The sequence below is a fragment of the Scophthalmus maximus genome, chromosome 9 (genome assembly GCF_022379125.1).
Source record: "Scophthalmus maximus strain ysfricsl-2021 chromosome 9, ASM2237912v1, whole genome shotgun sequence".
NCBI classification, from domain to species: domain Eukaryota; kingdom Metazoa; phylum Chordata; class Actinopteri; order Pleuronectiformes; family Scophthalmidae; genus Scophthalmus; species Scophthalmus maximus.
Window position 1 is genome coordinate 25,178,745 of NC_061523.1, and position 15,905 is coordinate 25,194,649.

At 47.5% G+C, this 15,905-nt stretch overlaps 1 protein-coding gene across 2 annotated transcripts in view; it reads right to left on the reverse strand.

Annotated features, from left to right (window-relative positions):
• The window catches only part of fat2 (FAT atypical cadherin 2), an 83,980-nt gene that overhangs the window by 52,967 nt on the left and 15,108 nt on the right, over positions 1-15,905 (reverse strand). For both annotated transcript variants that reach the window (XM_035649747.2, XM_047334350.1), the window contains exons 3-8: positions 15,340-15,651; positions 9,104-9,162; positions 8,429-8,740; positions 7,425-7,632; positions 1,374-1,513; positions 265-327 (exon numbers count right to left, since the gene is read on the reverse strand). In XM_035649747.2, coding sequence (XP_035505640.2) covers positions 265-327; positions 1,374-1,513; positions 7,425-7,632; positions 8,429-8,740; positions 9,104-9,162; positions 15,340-15,651 — 1,094 coding nt within the window. The remainder of the gene's footprint in view (positions 1-264; positions 328-1,373; positions 1,514-7,424; positions 7,633-8,428; positions 8,741-9,103; positions 9,163-15,339; positions 15,652-15,905) is intronic.

Below are 15,905 nucleotides of genomic sequence, written 5' to 3' on the forward strand. Positions count from 1 at the left end.
CTTTCAGCTTCCAGAGCAGAAAAGAAGTTCCCTGGTCGAGTCGTTGATGAGAAGTTGGTTTGTTTAAAGAGGCTCTGTTGGGGAACTCCCCGACACGAGCACCGAGCTGCAGGACTTTGATTCTTGTGGTTACAGAGGGTTCTTCCCACCCGGCTGCGTCTCTGACACACACGTTAACACCCGTCGACAAGGTCTGGGATCTTTATGGGATCTACAGCTCTCCAAATACAATGAACTGAAGTAACAATCCAGCGGATCTCTCACCTCGTACAGCGTCTTCAGGAAGACGGGACGGTGCTCGTTCATGTCCAGCACGCAGACGTAGGCCTGCGGTGCAGAGAGGACGGAAAACACAAAGAGTTTGAGACACACAGCTGCTCAGCGTGAGCGACATTGACTATGGAAGGCGGCGCTTCGGATTTTCCGAATCAAATGAGGACAGAAGATAAATCTGTTGGATATTATTGTTTAATGCAGTCGGCTTCCGCTCAGCGAGGGATTGGATATAATATCAGAGCAATGCAGTTTGTTTTACTCCAATATTGGAGGAAATAGAACGGTTCATGTTGCAACACAAAGAAAGTCCGTCACCGATGTGACATTCAACACTTTTGTTTGGCTCCGTGTCAGAAATGATCTCCATGCATGCTGACGTACGTCACGCCAGCATTCACGTGCACAGGTCACGTGCGTGCCGGCTGTGGACAGGAAGTGGATCGGCTGCTCTGCCGTCGGTTGCTTAGTTACAGAAAATACGACCAACGAGAAACAACAATGGTGAAAAGTTAAGAGCAGGGATTTCTTTTCTTGGAGCGACGACAGCGTGGAACTGTTCCTGACCGAATTCGCCGCTAGTTGTCGAGTCGTGATCGATCAGAGACCGTCAGGAAGTGGACGAGAGGGCGACCGCGTCATCGTTTCCAGACTAAAATGCGGCCTCAGGGTTTTCTAACTAAAACGTTTTCCGACCGTCTACGTTTTAGGGGGCGTAAACGTCGCAGCAATAAAAGTTGTGTGGCTGAAGCCTGATTTTGAAATCCTTTGTCTCCTCAACCCAAATACAGTGTTGTGTTTTTAATTGTTATATCGTAATTTTTGTCAGATTACGTTCTCACGTTGTTGGATTATGTTGAAGCTGTGATTTCTTTCCGACTTCCCTAAACACACTGAAAACTGAAGACGAATAAATCGGTCCGAATTAATATCGTAATCAAAACACAACGAGGTTGAGTGTTTAGTTACATTACATCACGAGAAAATGTTTGATTCCCTTAGAGCAAAAAAGACGGAAAAGAAAATTCCTTTAAAGGTCAGAGTTCTACTCAAAACCACAGATAATGGAGATATATATTAAGGATCGAGCAGCTTCTCACCTGCGCGGTGGCACTGTGGTGGCCGTCAGTGACGCGCACCGTCAGGTTGTAGTTGGAGCGGCGAGCCGCGTCCAGGCGGCGGGCGATGGAGATGGTTCCACTGTTCCTCTGGATGTCAAAGTCCTTCTCCTCATCGCCGCCTGACACAGAGAGAGAGAGAGAGAGAGAGAGACGGATGAGGGAAACCGACAGGGTCTTGGATGCGACCCGTCAGGTGTCATATCTCAGGCGATGCGTCCGAGTCGTCACTTCTGATTTTGACTGGTTGTAGAAGCGATGAAACTTGGCATCGTCCTTCCAGCGTCTGAGGAATCACAGGGAGTGTCTCTGATAATTGATGATCCACATTCTAACGTTGTGGAGTCCAAAGTTCCTCAACCCCATGCGGTTTAAATTATTTCAATGACGACAACTTTTTCAACTCTTTGATTGAAACATGCTTTGGAAGCAAATGTTGCCCTCAACTATGAACAAGGGGGTGTGGCCAGACTTTACTTTCTTGACGGGCGACATGACGACGTCACCGGTCAGTAGATCAGCTGACTGATTCTCATGCGAGCGAGAACCTCAGAGAACCTCCACTCTTTTTTCAAACATGTATTCAGCCAATAATGTATGTTCTGACACTAATTACTTAGAAAACACTCATTCCAGGTTTTTCCATTTTGGACGGTACCAGCTGTCAATCCCGCTGCGTCCACGCTCCGACGTGTGCGTTGCTTGGTCGTCTCGTTTGACTCGAGAAGATGAGGAGAATAAAGAAAGAGCGAGAGTTCACACACATTCTCTTTGCTTCACATGAGTCCATCCATCACAGCCGGACACTTTGACGGCCTCTTATTTACAGACGGAGCCGAGGAACCGACTGAGACGCACAGCGGCGTGCGACTGTTCACCTGACGTTTACCTCCGACCTCGTCTCCTGCCTCCTGTCCTTCGGCCGCCCGTGGTGGAGAATAGTGATGAATCATTAATTGATATTAATCAATGAATATTCACTGGTCCATCGTATATTTGGGGCAGAACTCATATCAGTAGGATGTTTCTTTTGGTAGCAGGCCTTCAGAACCAAACCCGCCCTGCGTTGTTTAACCTACACCGCTGAGAAATCAAGAATAAAGTTACAGAAATGATCAAATGTTCACGAACGTGCCGTGTATATGAATATGCGAGCAGGAGCTCAGACCCTGGAGATTTCATCACAGTGTCACGACAAACCCGAGGCCGACGGCAGAGAAGCGGCGAAAGAATCTCGAGGTCGCAGCGAATGTGTGCAGGTGAGAGAAGTTGTGAAAAGTGTGAACCTTGAAGTGAAAAGCTTCTCCGCCCTGAATCTAAAACTGTTTACAGAAGTCACTGTGAACTCGAGGTCACACGTTCTAGATCCTCCTGATTCATCTCGTTACTTACTGAATCATACTGAGCTTCTGAAATCTGCAGCAACACAGACTCACTCCGTGTCCATCTGGTTCTCTGTCCTCTCCTTCATCCTCTCTTCCTTTTCCACCCTCCTTCCTCCTTCTGTCTTAGCCTTAATGTTTAGCTTCATGCCCCCCCCCCCCCCGTCCTTCTCTTTCTCAGCAGGTTGCGTGTTCGTACGTGAGAGAAGGTAAACCTCATGCCTGCTCAGCCAGATGGTGTTTATTAAGATATCCACACACACACACACACACACACACACACACACACACACACACACACACACACACACACACACACACACACACACACACACACACACACACACACACACACACACACACACACACACACTCTCTATTTGTCCGAGGGATAATCAGGTCATCCGAGTGTCTGTTTCTCTTGGCGCGGCCTCGTTGACAAGTCTGTTAAACTGATTTCGATCTTTGTAAGAAACACTCGTTCAATATATATATATATATATATATATACACATTTAACTTGACTGGTACTGTGAAGACATCAAGAGTCATGTTTCACATCCATCCATCTTCTAGATGTTAATCTGGGCTACCGTGGCAACCAGGTCCGCTGAGCATCATAAAGGCCATCAGTCATTGAACCATCGGCCATTGAACCATCGGTCATTGAACCATCGGTCATTGAACCATCGGCCATTGAACCATCGGCCATTGAACCATCAGTCATTGAACCATCGGTCATTGAACCATCGGCCATTGAACCATCAGTCATGTGACAGGTCCTCCTTGACTTTTTCCCACAGGACGTGTGTATGTGTTGCACAATGTGTCACATGAGACTGGAAAACACAAATATATCTATTCACAGAGCAACAAAGTATTTTCTTAATCAGAGAATCAAACGGCTGTTTGTGTGAAGAACAAATGTCTCAAACCCTGAAGCTGTACAGAACTTTTTTTGAGCTCATTGTGTTTGGTTTTATGGCACAATGATGTTAGAAACAAGAAGAAACATTAGGCAGATAAGGACACCAGGGAACACCACCGGCCTCTCCCTCCCTCCCTCCGTCCGTCTCATGCCGTCTTACTGGAAAGTGGATTTTAGAGGCGGCGAGGTTCCGCACAAGGTCAGCGGGAGGAACCCGACGTGAAGAAACGCCTGCGTCAGTTGAAACTGTTTATTCTGCAAACCTGTTGCTCAAATGCAACAAGAGGAGGCGGAAATCTGTGGACTGAAGAGGATCGAGTGAATCGAAAATCAACTCTTTTGAATACTGATCCATCGTCCTGTGCCTCCCCCAAGACACATTTAATATGTTTGGCTGCTAGAAGAACAAAGAAAAGCTTTGTCACTTTGGAAACGCAGGGATTGAAACAGACCCTTTTTTTTTCTAGACCTTTCTCAGACTTGGCGGCAAAACCCAGTGAGACGTATTTAATACGGAGCTAAACTTGACTGGACTTGTATGAATTATACTTTCCCATTATGAAGGATCAGAGCAGGAACTGAACTAAAGGATGGGTCCTCTCTCCCCAGGTTATCAGAGGAGCCGATCAGCTCAGATGGAAGCAGACGCTGCCGGAGGGCGCTCAAACAAATGACCACGAAGCAGATGTCCTCTCTCTACCACTTCGCCCTGGAACTGGCTCGCGGGCATAGTAAACAAAGGAGGTGTTTATTCCTGCGTCTGCCTCCCCGGGTTATCGACCTGGAGGAGGAGCGGCCGCACGCCGTCCTCACGCCTGCGCTCACAGAATCAGGTCAGCGCTCCTGCTGAGAGAATCACTTTCTCTGATTTGATCTGCGCTCCTGTTATCCGAGTCGCGGCGACGGGCGCGGGTCAGAAATGAAGATCGATTCGCTCCCGCTGTTTCGAAGAACTTCCAGCGAAGTGTGTGAAAAAGTGAGGAGAACTATTTCAGTGTTTTTGTTCCTTCCTCTGGAATCTTGTTTAAACATCTCGTGACCTCGGTGTGATTCATGTTTCTGCCCCTCTAGCGCTTTTAAAAGCGAGAGAAGAAAAAAATGTTTGACAAATGACTCATCGCTCAAAATCAACTTACTCACATTTTTAAATCCATCAACCCAAATGTCACATTACACACACACTCACACACATTAGTGGACGAAGCTCTCTCGGTCTTCTCTGCTGACGAAAGGACACGAGATGTTAATGGACCAGGTCGGGGATCATCTGTCATGTTGCCGACTGGGATCGGGAGGCGTGTTACATTAACCCGTCCACAATAATATCTGTAGGTGTGAATCCTGTCAGATAACGTGTCCGTACGATATTGCGTCGCGTCAAACTCGGCCCAAAAGGAAGAAGCTCTGACACGCAGGAACAGTCGGAGTAGTGAGCAGCAGATTCTCCGTCAATGTTTCTCACACTTGAAACTCGTCAAGAGGTAGTTTTCTGTTTCTATCATCTCAGAGCGGATGCTCGGCGCCGCCCTGCAGGGGGGACGCAGCTCGTCCTCCAGCCGAGAGCCGCGGCCTCGGAGCCCGCAGGCGCCGCCCCTCATCTGGACCACGTCGCCCCCCAGCTGGGAGCCGCTGCAGCAGCTCAGGTCAGGAAACGCTGCATCCATCCACAAACAGCAGAGATGCAAGCCCCCCCCCCCACGCCCCCGATATTTGATATCCTGTATCGCTGATGTTTGTGCTTCCGAGCCGCTCTAAACGCAGCGTGCACATTTTATTTGACAGCGAGGGAAGTCTTCATTTGTCTCTGTGAGGTTATCTCACGGACCCGAGAGCCTCGATAGGCATCAGGGTTCTGCTGCCGGGGGGGGGGGGGGGGGGGGGGGGGGGCGCGAATACCTGATGGTATCGGTGTGGGAGAGGAGTCCTGTGACACAACAGCCCCCATCTGCCGGAGGCTGCGATGTGGGTAGGAACACAGAGCGGGGGCGAGGGGATAGTTGTTGAGTCGACGTCGTGCGACGGGACGCCGGCTCGTCATCGAATGCCTCGTTTGACGCCATAATCAAAATTATTTGTGCCTCTGTGTGTAGAGCGAGTTGTGTAACTCATCTCAATGTGCGTGTGTGTGGGTGTGTGTGTGTGTGTGTGTGTGTGTGTGTAATCACATTTGTAAATGTGTAAAAGAATCTGGAAATGCGTAATGAGATTTATGAATGTGTGACGCCCCCTGCTCTGACGACCGCTCAGATCAAGATCCATGCATTTATTCCTCCGGGGAAATCAGAGGAAAATTGCCCCAATCATCCTACTGACAAACATACAAACACACAGACAGGACAGGGGGTGAAAACATAACCTCCGTGGCGAAGGTAGCTGTATTCACGAGGCCGGACTCTTTCCCTTCGCGGCGTAACGGATGTCTGATGACATCCGGTGGCAGCGGCTATGGGACACAACTGAGCGTCGCCTCGGGGACGCAGGGAGAGAGTCTGTCGTGTCCTGGCACAGCGGATGGAACAGGAGGAAACCTTATGACTTGCTCCGGCACACGCTGCCCCGTCTGGCGGGACGCCGCCTGGCAAGAGGCCCCTGATGAGTTTCCCCTGCGAGGCTCTCAGAGGGGGCCGGCTCCCACTTCACGCCTCTTACTTCCCAGAAAGCGTCTGACAGAGACGAGCTGAGAGGAGCCAGAACGGAGGGAGGAGGAGGAGGAGGAGGAGGAGGAGGAAGAGGATTGATGGTCACTTGTCTGTCCTGTGGTGATCTGGCAGGTGATGAGAGGACCAACGCTGCTGATTCATCCTCACAGAGAGGAAACGTCCTGCTGAAACCGCTGACACCAGGACCTTTTCTTCCTCCTCCTCCTCCTCCTCATCCTCCTCTCATCCATCACTCGAGGAGAACTCAAGCGTCTGCGATGGCGAGATTGTTATTTATTCGTCGAGCTTTTCCCTGAAACCATCGATCTGTGTTTGATCGCCGGAGGGAAAGTAGAAAGCTGCAGGCAAGGAACTGACTAACTGCTTAGCATTATACATATTCATAAAGTCAACACATAGACACAACAGGAGACATCCACGTAAAGAAAAGAGAGCTGAATGAATCTGTTCATGTAAAGTCACAAAGACTTTGAGCAAATTGGAAGAAATGAATAAAACCTGCTCTGGAAACGACAGGAGGCTGCGTGAGGTTTCAGAGGCTGACGGAGAAGAGCCACACGACTCTGCTGAGCTCTGTGGAATATCATCAGGACGGATGACGGCCGGTAACCGGCGCTCCACAAGTCAGCACCCTGGTGTAAACGGCAGGATGGTGAACGTCCGATATCGTTAATAATATGTTTGGCTCTTTTCGCCGCGGCTGCAGGAGTTTGGACGGAGGCGGAGATGAGGAGCCGCGACTTCTGGTTTCTATTGTTTTTTTCCACCCTCTCTCGTCAAAATGTGTGGGTTGTGGAATTCACATCAAAATCTTTTTTCAGAGATCATCACCCTCACTTGTGTGATCCTTGATTTCCATCACAGCCTGAACTTTATTCAGTTTTCTTCACAAACACCTGCTCATCAAACGGCTTCCGATCAACACTCAGCTTGACGCCGCAGTGTGTGTGTGTGTGTGTGTGTGTGTGTGCGTGTGTGTGTGTGTGTGTGTGTGTGTGTGTGTGTGTGTGTGTGTGTGTGTGTGCGTGTGTGTGTGTGTGTGCGCGCGTTAGTTTCCACTCACCCACGATGTCAAACCACCGCAGCGGACGCATCTCCGTCATGATGATGCCCACCATGTGGGTGACGGGCTCCGTTTCCATGACGGCAAAGGTGAAGTGGGGCTCGTCGAACGTGATCGGCTCGGCCGACGGGGACGGGCGGGCGATCCACTCGATGTCCAGACGAGCCGTGGACGACAGCGACGGGCTTCCTGCGTCCGTGGCTTTAATCTGGAAATTAAAAAGGGGAATAAAGTTTTCTGTATTGTATCGTATCTCATTGTATCTTATCGTATGTCATCGTATCGTCTCGTATCTCATTGTTTTGTATCTCGTCGTATCTTCTCATATCTCATCGTATTGTATCATATCGTATCGTATCGTATCTCATCGCACCTTATCGTAAAGTACGGTATGGTATCATATGGTATCGCATCGTATGGTATCGTATCGTATGGTATCGGATCGTATGGTATCGGATCGTATATCATCGTATCGTATCGTATTGTGTCGTATCTCACTGTTTTGTATCTCGTCGTATCTTGTCATATCTCATCGTATTGTATTATATCGTATCTTATCGTATCTCATCGCACCTTATCGTATCGTCTCGTATCTCATTGTTTTGTATCGCGTCGTATCTTCTCATATCTCATCGTATTGTATCATATCGTATCGTATCGTATCTCATCGTATTGTATTATATCGGATCGTATCTCATCTCATCGCACCTTATCGTAAAGTACGGTATGGTATCGTATGGTATGGTATGGTATGGTATCGGATCGTATGGTATGGTATCGTATGGTATCGTATGGTATGGTATCGGATCGTATGGTATGGTATGGTATTTGATCGTATGGTATTGGATCGTATGGTATCGTATGGTATGGTATGGTATGGTATCGGATCGTATGGTATCGGATCGTAGCGTATCTCATCATATCATATCTCATCGCATCGTATCTATTCGTATTGTAACATCAGTGTTAAAACATATCAACTGACAGTAGTCGTGGGCACCTACCGTGAGAATACTGTAGTTCCCGGGCCAGAAGTCGCCGTGCGTCGTCACCTCGCCCGTCGCCGGGTCGATCTCGAAGCGCTCGTCCCAGTCGCCCTGGAGCACGTAGGTGACGGCGGAGTTCAATCCCTCGTCGGCGTCGCGGGCGACCATCCTGCAGACCTCCCGTTTGCCCTCCCTCCGGCGCTGCTCGGGCAGCTTGACGTGGAAAAGTTTGTCGGTGAACTTTGGCCGGTTGTCGTTGGCGTCCAGAACCCGGATCACGACTGTGGCGGTGGAGCGCAGCGACGGCGTCCCGTTGTCCGAGACAATCACCTGAGGATCGGAGGAAAGACCTCTGCCAAATTCATACAATTTCCATTGGGATTTAAATTTATATTTCAGGCCTTAATATTTTTGAAAGTTGTTTGTTTTTAAAGGTTAGTGTAAAGGATATTTAAAAAAATCGTATTATTAACTCAGACTGATGTTGTTGGAACAGACGTGGATGTGGAGAATAAAAATGCAGTGTGTAGAGCAGATGTGTTATTTGTCTCTGACAGCCTGTAGAACATCATGTACTGTTATGGATTTATTGATACGCTGAACCTCCGCTTCTTTTTTACAGAACAGCAGGATTTGTTTTATTTCCTCCAGTTCCGCTTCAATCCGAGGGGGGAAGAGGAGACGTTGTCTCACCTCGATGCTGTGCTCCGGTTTATCCTCCCGGTCCAAGGCTGAGAGAGTGCTGATAACACCTGCGTGCACACACACACACACACACACACACACACACACACACACACACACACACACACACACACACACACACACACACACACACACACACACACACACACACACACACACACACACACACACACACACACACACACACACACACACACACACACACACACAGAAAGAATCAATGCCGTTAGTGTGTGTGAGTCTCAGTCCGCGGGAAGTGAGAGTGCTAATGAGCCTTAAACAAATAAACACAGACACAAGTGATACTGCTTCTGTTATTATAGGTGTGTGAGTGTGTGTGTGTGTGCGTGCGTGCGTGCGTGCGTGCGTGCGTGCGTGCGTGCGTGCGTGCGTGCGTGCGTGCGTGCGTGCGTGTGTGTGTGTGTGAGTGAGTGAGTGAGTGAGTGTGAGTGTGTGTGTGTGAGAGTGTGTGAGTGTGTGAGTGTGTGTGAGAGTGTGTGAGTGTGTGAGTGTGTGTGAGAGTGTGTGAGTGTGTGTGTGTTTTGACAGTTGTTCGGACCTAAGCAAACACATTTCAGTGTTTGGATGTTGTTTCTGCTGTTGTTGTTGTGCGTGTGTGTGTGTGTGTGTGTGTGTGTGTGTGTCTGTCTCTGTGTGTGTGTGTCTGTCTCTGTGTGTGTGTGTGTGTGTGTGTGTGTGTGTGTGTGAGTGAGTGAGTGAGTGTGTGCGTGGACAGTACAGAAAGTTATCTGCTGTTAAGAACTAAAAGTGAGGTTTTAAATCAGATGTTTTTTTTCCTCAAATCCTCTTGTAAATCTTTGTCTCATAAAAAAAGGAACCATTGATAATAATAACTAACTGACGCCTTTCTTCAACGAATATGGAGGAAATTCGACAGAGAAATTATGAGAATTAAAATACAGACGCCTTCAACATTTGATCAGGAGCTTTTAGCCTCTTCGTCACACGGGGATGAGAAATGAAATAAAACAACTGAGTTGTCTCTTCGCTCATTTTAATTTGAATCTATATTCCGTAGACGTGATCGTGTCAATGAGAGAGCAGAACATCTCCACACGTTCCTGATCAAATACAAAACCACAGAAGAAGAAGCCGCGAGTGAATCTGTTAAAGACAGAACAAAGAACAGGATGATTCAATATATATATAAATATATATATATATATACGTATTCAGAGCCATTGTGAAGTTCCCAGCGTCTCACTGACGAAAGGAGCCTCGACTCGTGAGACCCAGACGGTCGAGTGTCGGCTGCTCGGTGAATCAGTCTTTGTGTCTGTGTCTCTAACCGTGTCTGGTAGAAGATATCAACTATGTGGCTCAGCAGGTTCTTCACACACACACACACACACACACACACACACACACACACACACACACACACACACACACACACACACACACACACACACACACACACACACACACACACACACACACACACACACACACACTTGGCTGCTTTACAGATGTTTGTTGGGAAATCAGAACTTTTTTCCCCATTCTTCTTCTCTTCTTCTTCTTTGTGCTGAGAACTTTCTGCAAACTCAGTGAAACCTCACGTTAGATCATTTTGAATACCAGTTGCACCTGAGACATATTCAACTTGTTTTAATTGCATGGGTTTTTGTTGCCTTGTGTTTAAAACTGTTCTTATTCAACTGTATTTCAAATCCCAGTAGATTAGTAGATCCGCTTTTCTGGGAAAAGTAATTAATCGTCCTCTCGTGATTCGCTGCCTTTGCCTCACATTTGCATGTTGGACAGCGATTGGTTTTCTGTATTTGTGACGTAACAAATCTAGCTTGAACAGGATTCATTTGAATTTAAAACTACAGAGAAGTGAAACACAGAAATGTCCTCGTCCAGGAGAGGAATGTGAAGAGACAACAAGACATGTTGGAGGACAGACACAGAAAGACAACACTTTTTGAGTGAAGGAGACTTCAAGGAGGACACGTTGGGGGGGGGTCGTGAGAAGACCCTGCTGAGGGTCGTTGGGTTCTTCTTTACAACAGAGCAAACAAGCCTGCCGGGAGGCATCATGAGGACAGGTGGGACACATTAGAAAGTGTGTTCCTGTCATTAGTGCAAACAGGAGAATCAGGCAAGAAGCTCGTCCCTCCCTCGTCGCCTGTTGTCACTCGGACCGTGAAGATAAACGGCGTCGTCTGGCGTGTCGGGGGGGGGGGGGGGGGCGGGGCGGTTTGTTTGCCCCCTCGTCGTCTTCCTCTCCTTCACATCCCTCTCTTTACCGCCGCCTCTCTTTCACTCACAATCACCTTCTTCTTTTCTTTCTCAAGAGGGCACATCTGTAATGAAGCTTTGGCCTTTCCAGGCCACATGTCACGAAGGGTCGATGAGGGATGCGGAGGAAGACGCGAGGTGAGAAGACTCCCGGGAAAAGAAAGGACGGCGATTAGAAAGCAGGAGGCCAAATTCACTCACAGATTTACTCCTCCAGGGACAAATGCGTGCCAATGAAGTCGCGTGGATAAGCAAGCGGCTGCACAGAGCAGCACACGGGCCGGTACCTCGCCGGTTGCAGGAGCGAGCGGTTTGAAACTAATCCCAGCCACTCTGGCACAGATCAGCTGATCCGATCAGAGATGCGCTTCCATTTGGTCAGACTCGCTTGACGGCGATATTTGATCGGCGCTCTGCTCAGACGACCCGTCTCCAGGTGCATTCAGATGCAAAAGACGTGGCGTCTTCCAGGAGCCGGAGTGACGATCTGCCTCACGTGGACAAACTGACTCACTTGTTTCAGACACTTTCAGCTCTAAACTGTTTGACTCCACTTCACCGGAGCACAGAGACGCCGGAGGAGCGTCTGGTGAGATGTCGGTGTTGACGACAGCTCGACCGATATTGGACTTTTAGGAGGAAGATGCCGATTGCGATATTAGGGAGTTCACGATTCCCCGATACCGAAACGAAACATGAATACAACCACATATAGAACTTGAATAGAGTAAGTTTAAACCTAATTTATTGAACGTAAAGACATTTTCGCATTGTTTATTCTGAACAATATACTGTGAAAGATTTCGTATCGGCAAACATAAGCACTGATACCGGTGTGTCTGCGCAAAGGCTGATATCGGCTCTACGTTTAAAATGTTAGCCGGACTCTTGAAAACAGATTGTAAATACAGCACATAGTCGTTTTATCTAACGTTATTAGGAAATAGTGTTCATTTGTTTCGGGGCTATTTTTAGCGGCGGATTAAAACACACGTCTACCGTCAAAATGTAGACGTGTGTGTATGGTGTGTGTGTGTATGTGTGTGTGTGTGTGTGTGTGTGTGAGTGTGTGTGTGTGTGTGTGTGTGTGTGTGTTCATGAGCGTGGGATCAGTCCATTGTTGGTTTGGTCTTTTCAGTGTTTGCTGACAATAAGAAAAAGCATTTTAAGGCTCACGAGCAAAAAGTGTTGGAAACGTAAAACAAGACAAACAGTTTTGTTTCACAATGTTTCGGCCTAAAGATCTCAAAAGGCTGCGGGTAATTGGAGGGAATTCCTGACTTGCCCGGCCTCGCCAACAATCCACTCTTCTTCTTTCTTTTTGTGAAACACACAATGACTGAAGTAACATGACATCAGAGAAACCAATTTTATGCCATTTTGGTAATTCGGCACGCCCTGGTTCCCTGCACAGACCTGCTGTCGGAGTCACACAAGCACTTGCTCAAAGGCACTAAATAAGACAAAAAAATGTTTTTTCGTCACTCCGCCCACCTTGTTCCCTCCTCAAACTTTTGCAACAAACTCTTTTCACATGAATCAGACTGACAACGCTGCAGTAATAAGTATATACATGCGTTTACTAAGACAGAAACCTGTGAGCAGCCATGAGTCACTCTCCGCCTGTCGAGGCACGAGCGGACTCTCGTGGGTTCGTTTAGTTTGATCACGTTCGAAAGGTTCGGTTTCACCGTCATGTTCGTGTCGGCAACAGTAACACAATCTCCCTCGTTCACGTGGATTCATTTGATCAACGAAAGCCGAGATCACATTCGTCTTGTATCCTTGGTGTCGAATGATTTTCTGTGCAGACACTTGAGTGTCGTCAGCATATCGTCGTAATGATTTCTCTGCATTCTTGGCAAATTATTTTGATTTTGTTGAGTGATGAAATCACGTGTGACGTCACGCTGGTTCGTTTTGAAGCCTGGAGTTTCGCATATTGTCCAGCGTTTTGTTTTTTTGCAACAGGAAGTAAGAGTGGGGGGGCGGGGTCCTGACTGTGACAAGCAGCGATTGGACGGTACCTGCTGGTCTTTCCAGAGAATACAGGCTTTACTCGCTTTTGCTTCATTTTCCAGACCTGATGACTGCGTCCTTTTTCACATACAGTCTGTGGTTTGAGGTCGGGGCTCTGAATATGGAAAGTCTTCTTCCACAGACCATTTGTTCACGGACCCGGCGTTGTGCTCGCAGCGTCGTCTTTTTGAAAAAGGCAAAGTGTCTAATACAAACTGGTGCCACACGTATTGTTTTATCTCTGGATAGCATCCTAAAAATCCCTTTCATTAGACATGAGGCCCGGAACAAACAAACCACGGAAGCACCAGTCCCAGAGCAAATGTACACAAATATAAGGACAGTTATTGTCCACGTTCTTTCACAGTTTGTGTAAATTCAACCCAACTTGTATTAATCCGGTTATAAATGATAGTTCCTCCTTTGTAGTTTCTGACATTTTTATTGGGGGATTTGTATCGTTGTCTTTATCGTATTATTGCATCTCTCGTGATCTATTGAATTAAATAATTCCCCGATGTTGATGTACGGTTAGTTTGGTCTCATCCTGTTCCACCGGTTCCTCTGTTGTTTAGAATCAGTGTTTTCTTGTTTTTTTCTCATGCAGAACCAACAGATGACGAATCCATGAAAAGAATAAAGTGTGCGCAGTTTATTTTGTTCCCCTCTGTCATCTACATTAAAAAGACCATGCATGAGTAAATATCAAATACAGCTGCTTTTGCACCAAAAAAAACAGCTTATTCTAACGGGACGCTCGCCGGCTGTTTCCACGCCTCCCGTCCTGCCCTGCCTTTGTGCTCCCTCGCTGTAATCCCTCGGCACACTGGCCTTTGGGTGTGGACAAACACCAGAGCGCTCTGGAGATTACCAGAGGAGGGCAGGACGTGTCGCAGCTTGCTCGGGCACATTTGCTCGAACATCAAACTCTGAGCGCGGCGACGCGGAATTGCAACTGTCAAAGATGAACATGCAAATGCCTGAGAAGCATCTTTTTCCTTTAGCAATTTCCCCCCCTCACTAATGTCACATCCATTCAGAAAACGGATGAATGACTTTGTGAGTGATTGTCTGAGAAATGTCTCTCTTATTCCTACACGGCTCCGGCCTCTGTGTGACACGCCCGGGTTCTGCATCGCTTGTTCTGCCCAGACTTGCTACAGTGCATTAGAATACATCTTGCGTATGACAACGTCTCCGTCCAAGCTGCAGTCGCATTTCCCCGAGGCAAACTGTAAATCTGCCCTGGGCATGCGGCAACATATAAAGAGACATGTTGAAATTATCTGCAAAGGACAAAAGGTGCTCCAGATTTCTGTCTTATTGTCATGAAGGAAGTAAGAATCATTATGCAAATCGCACAGGCGGCAGCGTGTTGCACACAGTTCTGAGCAAATGGCACGATGACACCGTGCAGGCCGGTCAAACGGTCCCAGAGTTATTACATACGCATGTTAAGAGTAGCTGCTGTTTAAGATTGAAATAAACTAATGGGGATCTTAATAAAGTAAAACTAAACTCTTGACGTGTTTCAAGGCGGAGCTGCACATTCACACGTCTGTGCTCTTAAGTTACAAACCCTGAAGGTGAAGCTGCTCAGAGGAGTAAATATTAAATGGTTACTTTTTGTTATTATACCATATCTCTCAAATAATTTAAATAATTTGATGTTGATCATCTTACAATGAAAAGTATATATGCTTTATTGATCATCTTCTACAATAATTAGATTATTAATAACAAGCAGACTTGGGTTGAAGGCTCGATATGGAGGCTGACGTCATTTTTCAAATGAGGATAAAACGTATTTTAGGTAGATTTCTGGTACAATTTGTTTTGAAAAATGAAACAGAGACCAAATATTCTGATTAAATGGTTACTTTTTAGCTATATTTTTCAAATCAAACTCTTTTGGTCTAGACGACGTTCACGCTCACCTGTTTTGGCATCGACGTCGAAATACGTCTGGTGAGATTCCAGCATCCGGTAGGAGAGCTTCCCCTCAGAGGAAGTGTCCACGTCGCTGGCCAACACCTGCGCCACGGACTTGACCTCGTCCACGTTCTCCCGGACGGACGCGAAATACACCGGTTGGGAAAGTTCCGGAGCGTTGTCGTTGACGTCCAGCACCTCCACGAGGACGTGCGTCCAGGAGATCAGGGGCTCGGTCCCCAGGTCGGTGACGAAGACGGACAGCCAGTAGTGAGGCGTCGTCTCGCGGTCCAACGTCTCGGTTGTGCGGATCACGCCTGGGGCAGACGAAGGCGGCGGGAAACAGGATTAACGGTTTGGATAAACAGCACTTGTTTGTTGCTGTGCCTACGAAACTAATCACTTGTCAGTATAATCAATTTCATGCTTTGCTGTAACCACCCAGGAGGAGATAACAATCACTACAGCTTTCATCGAGTTTAAGGAGCTGGTTTGCATTTTAACGTCTGTTTTTTGCGCCTAAAGTTGAGTTGGCACATTTGAACGCAACTCTCAGGTTCTCACAAGAGGC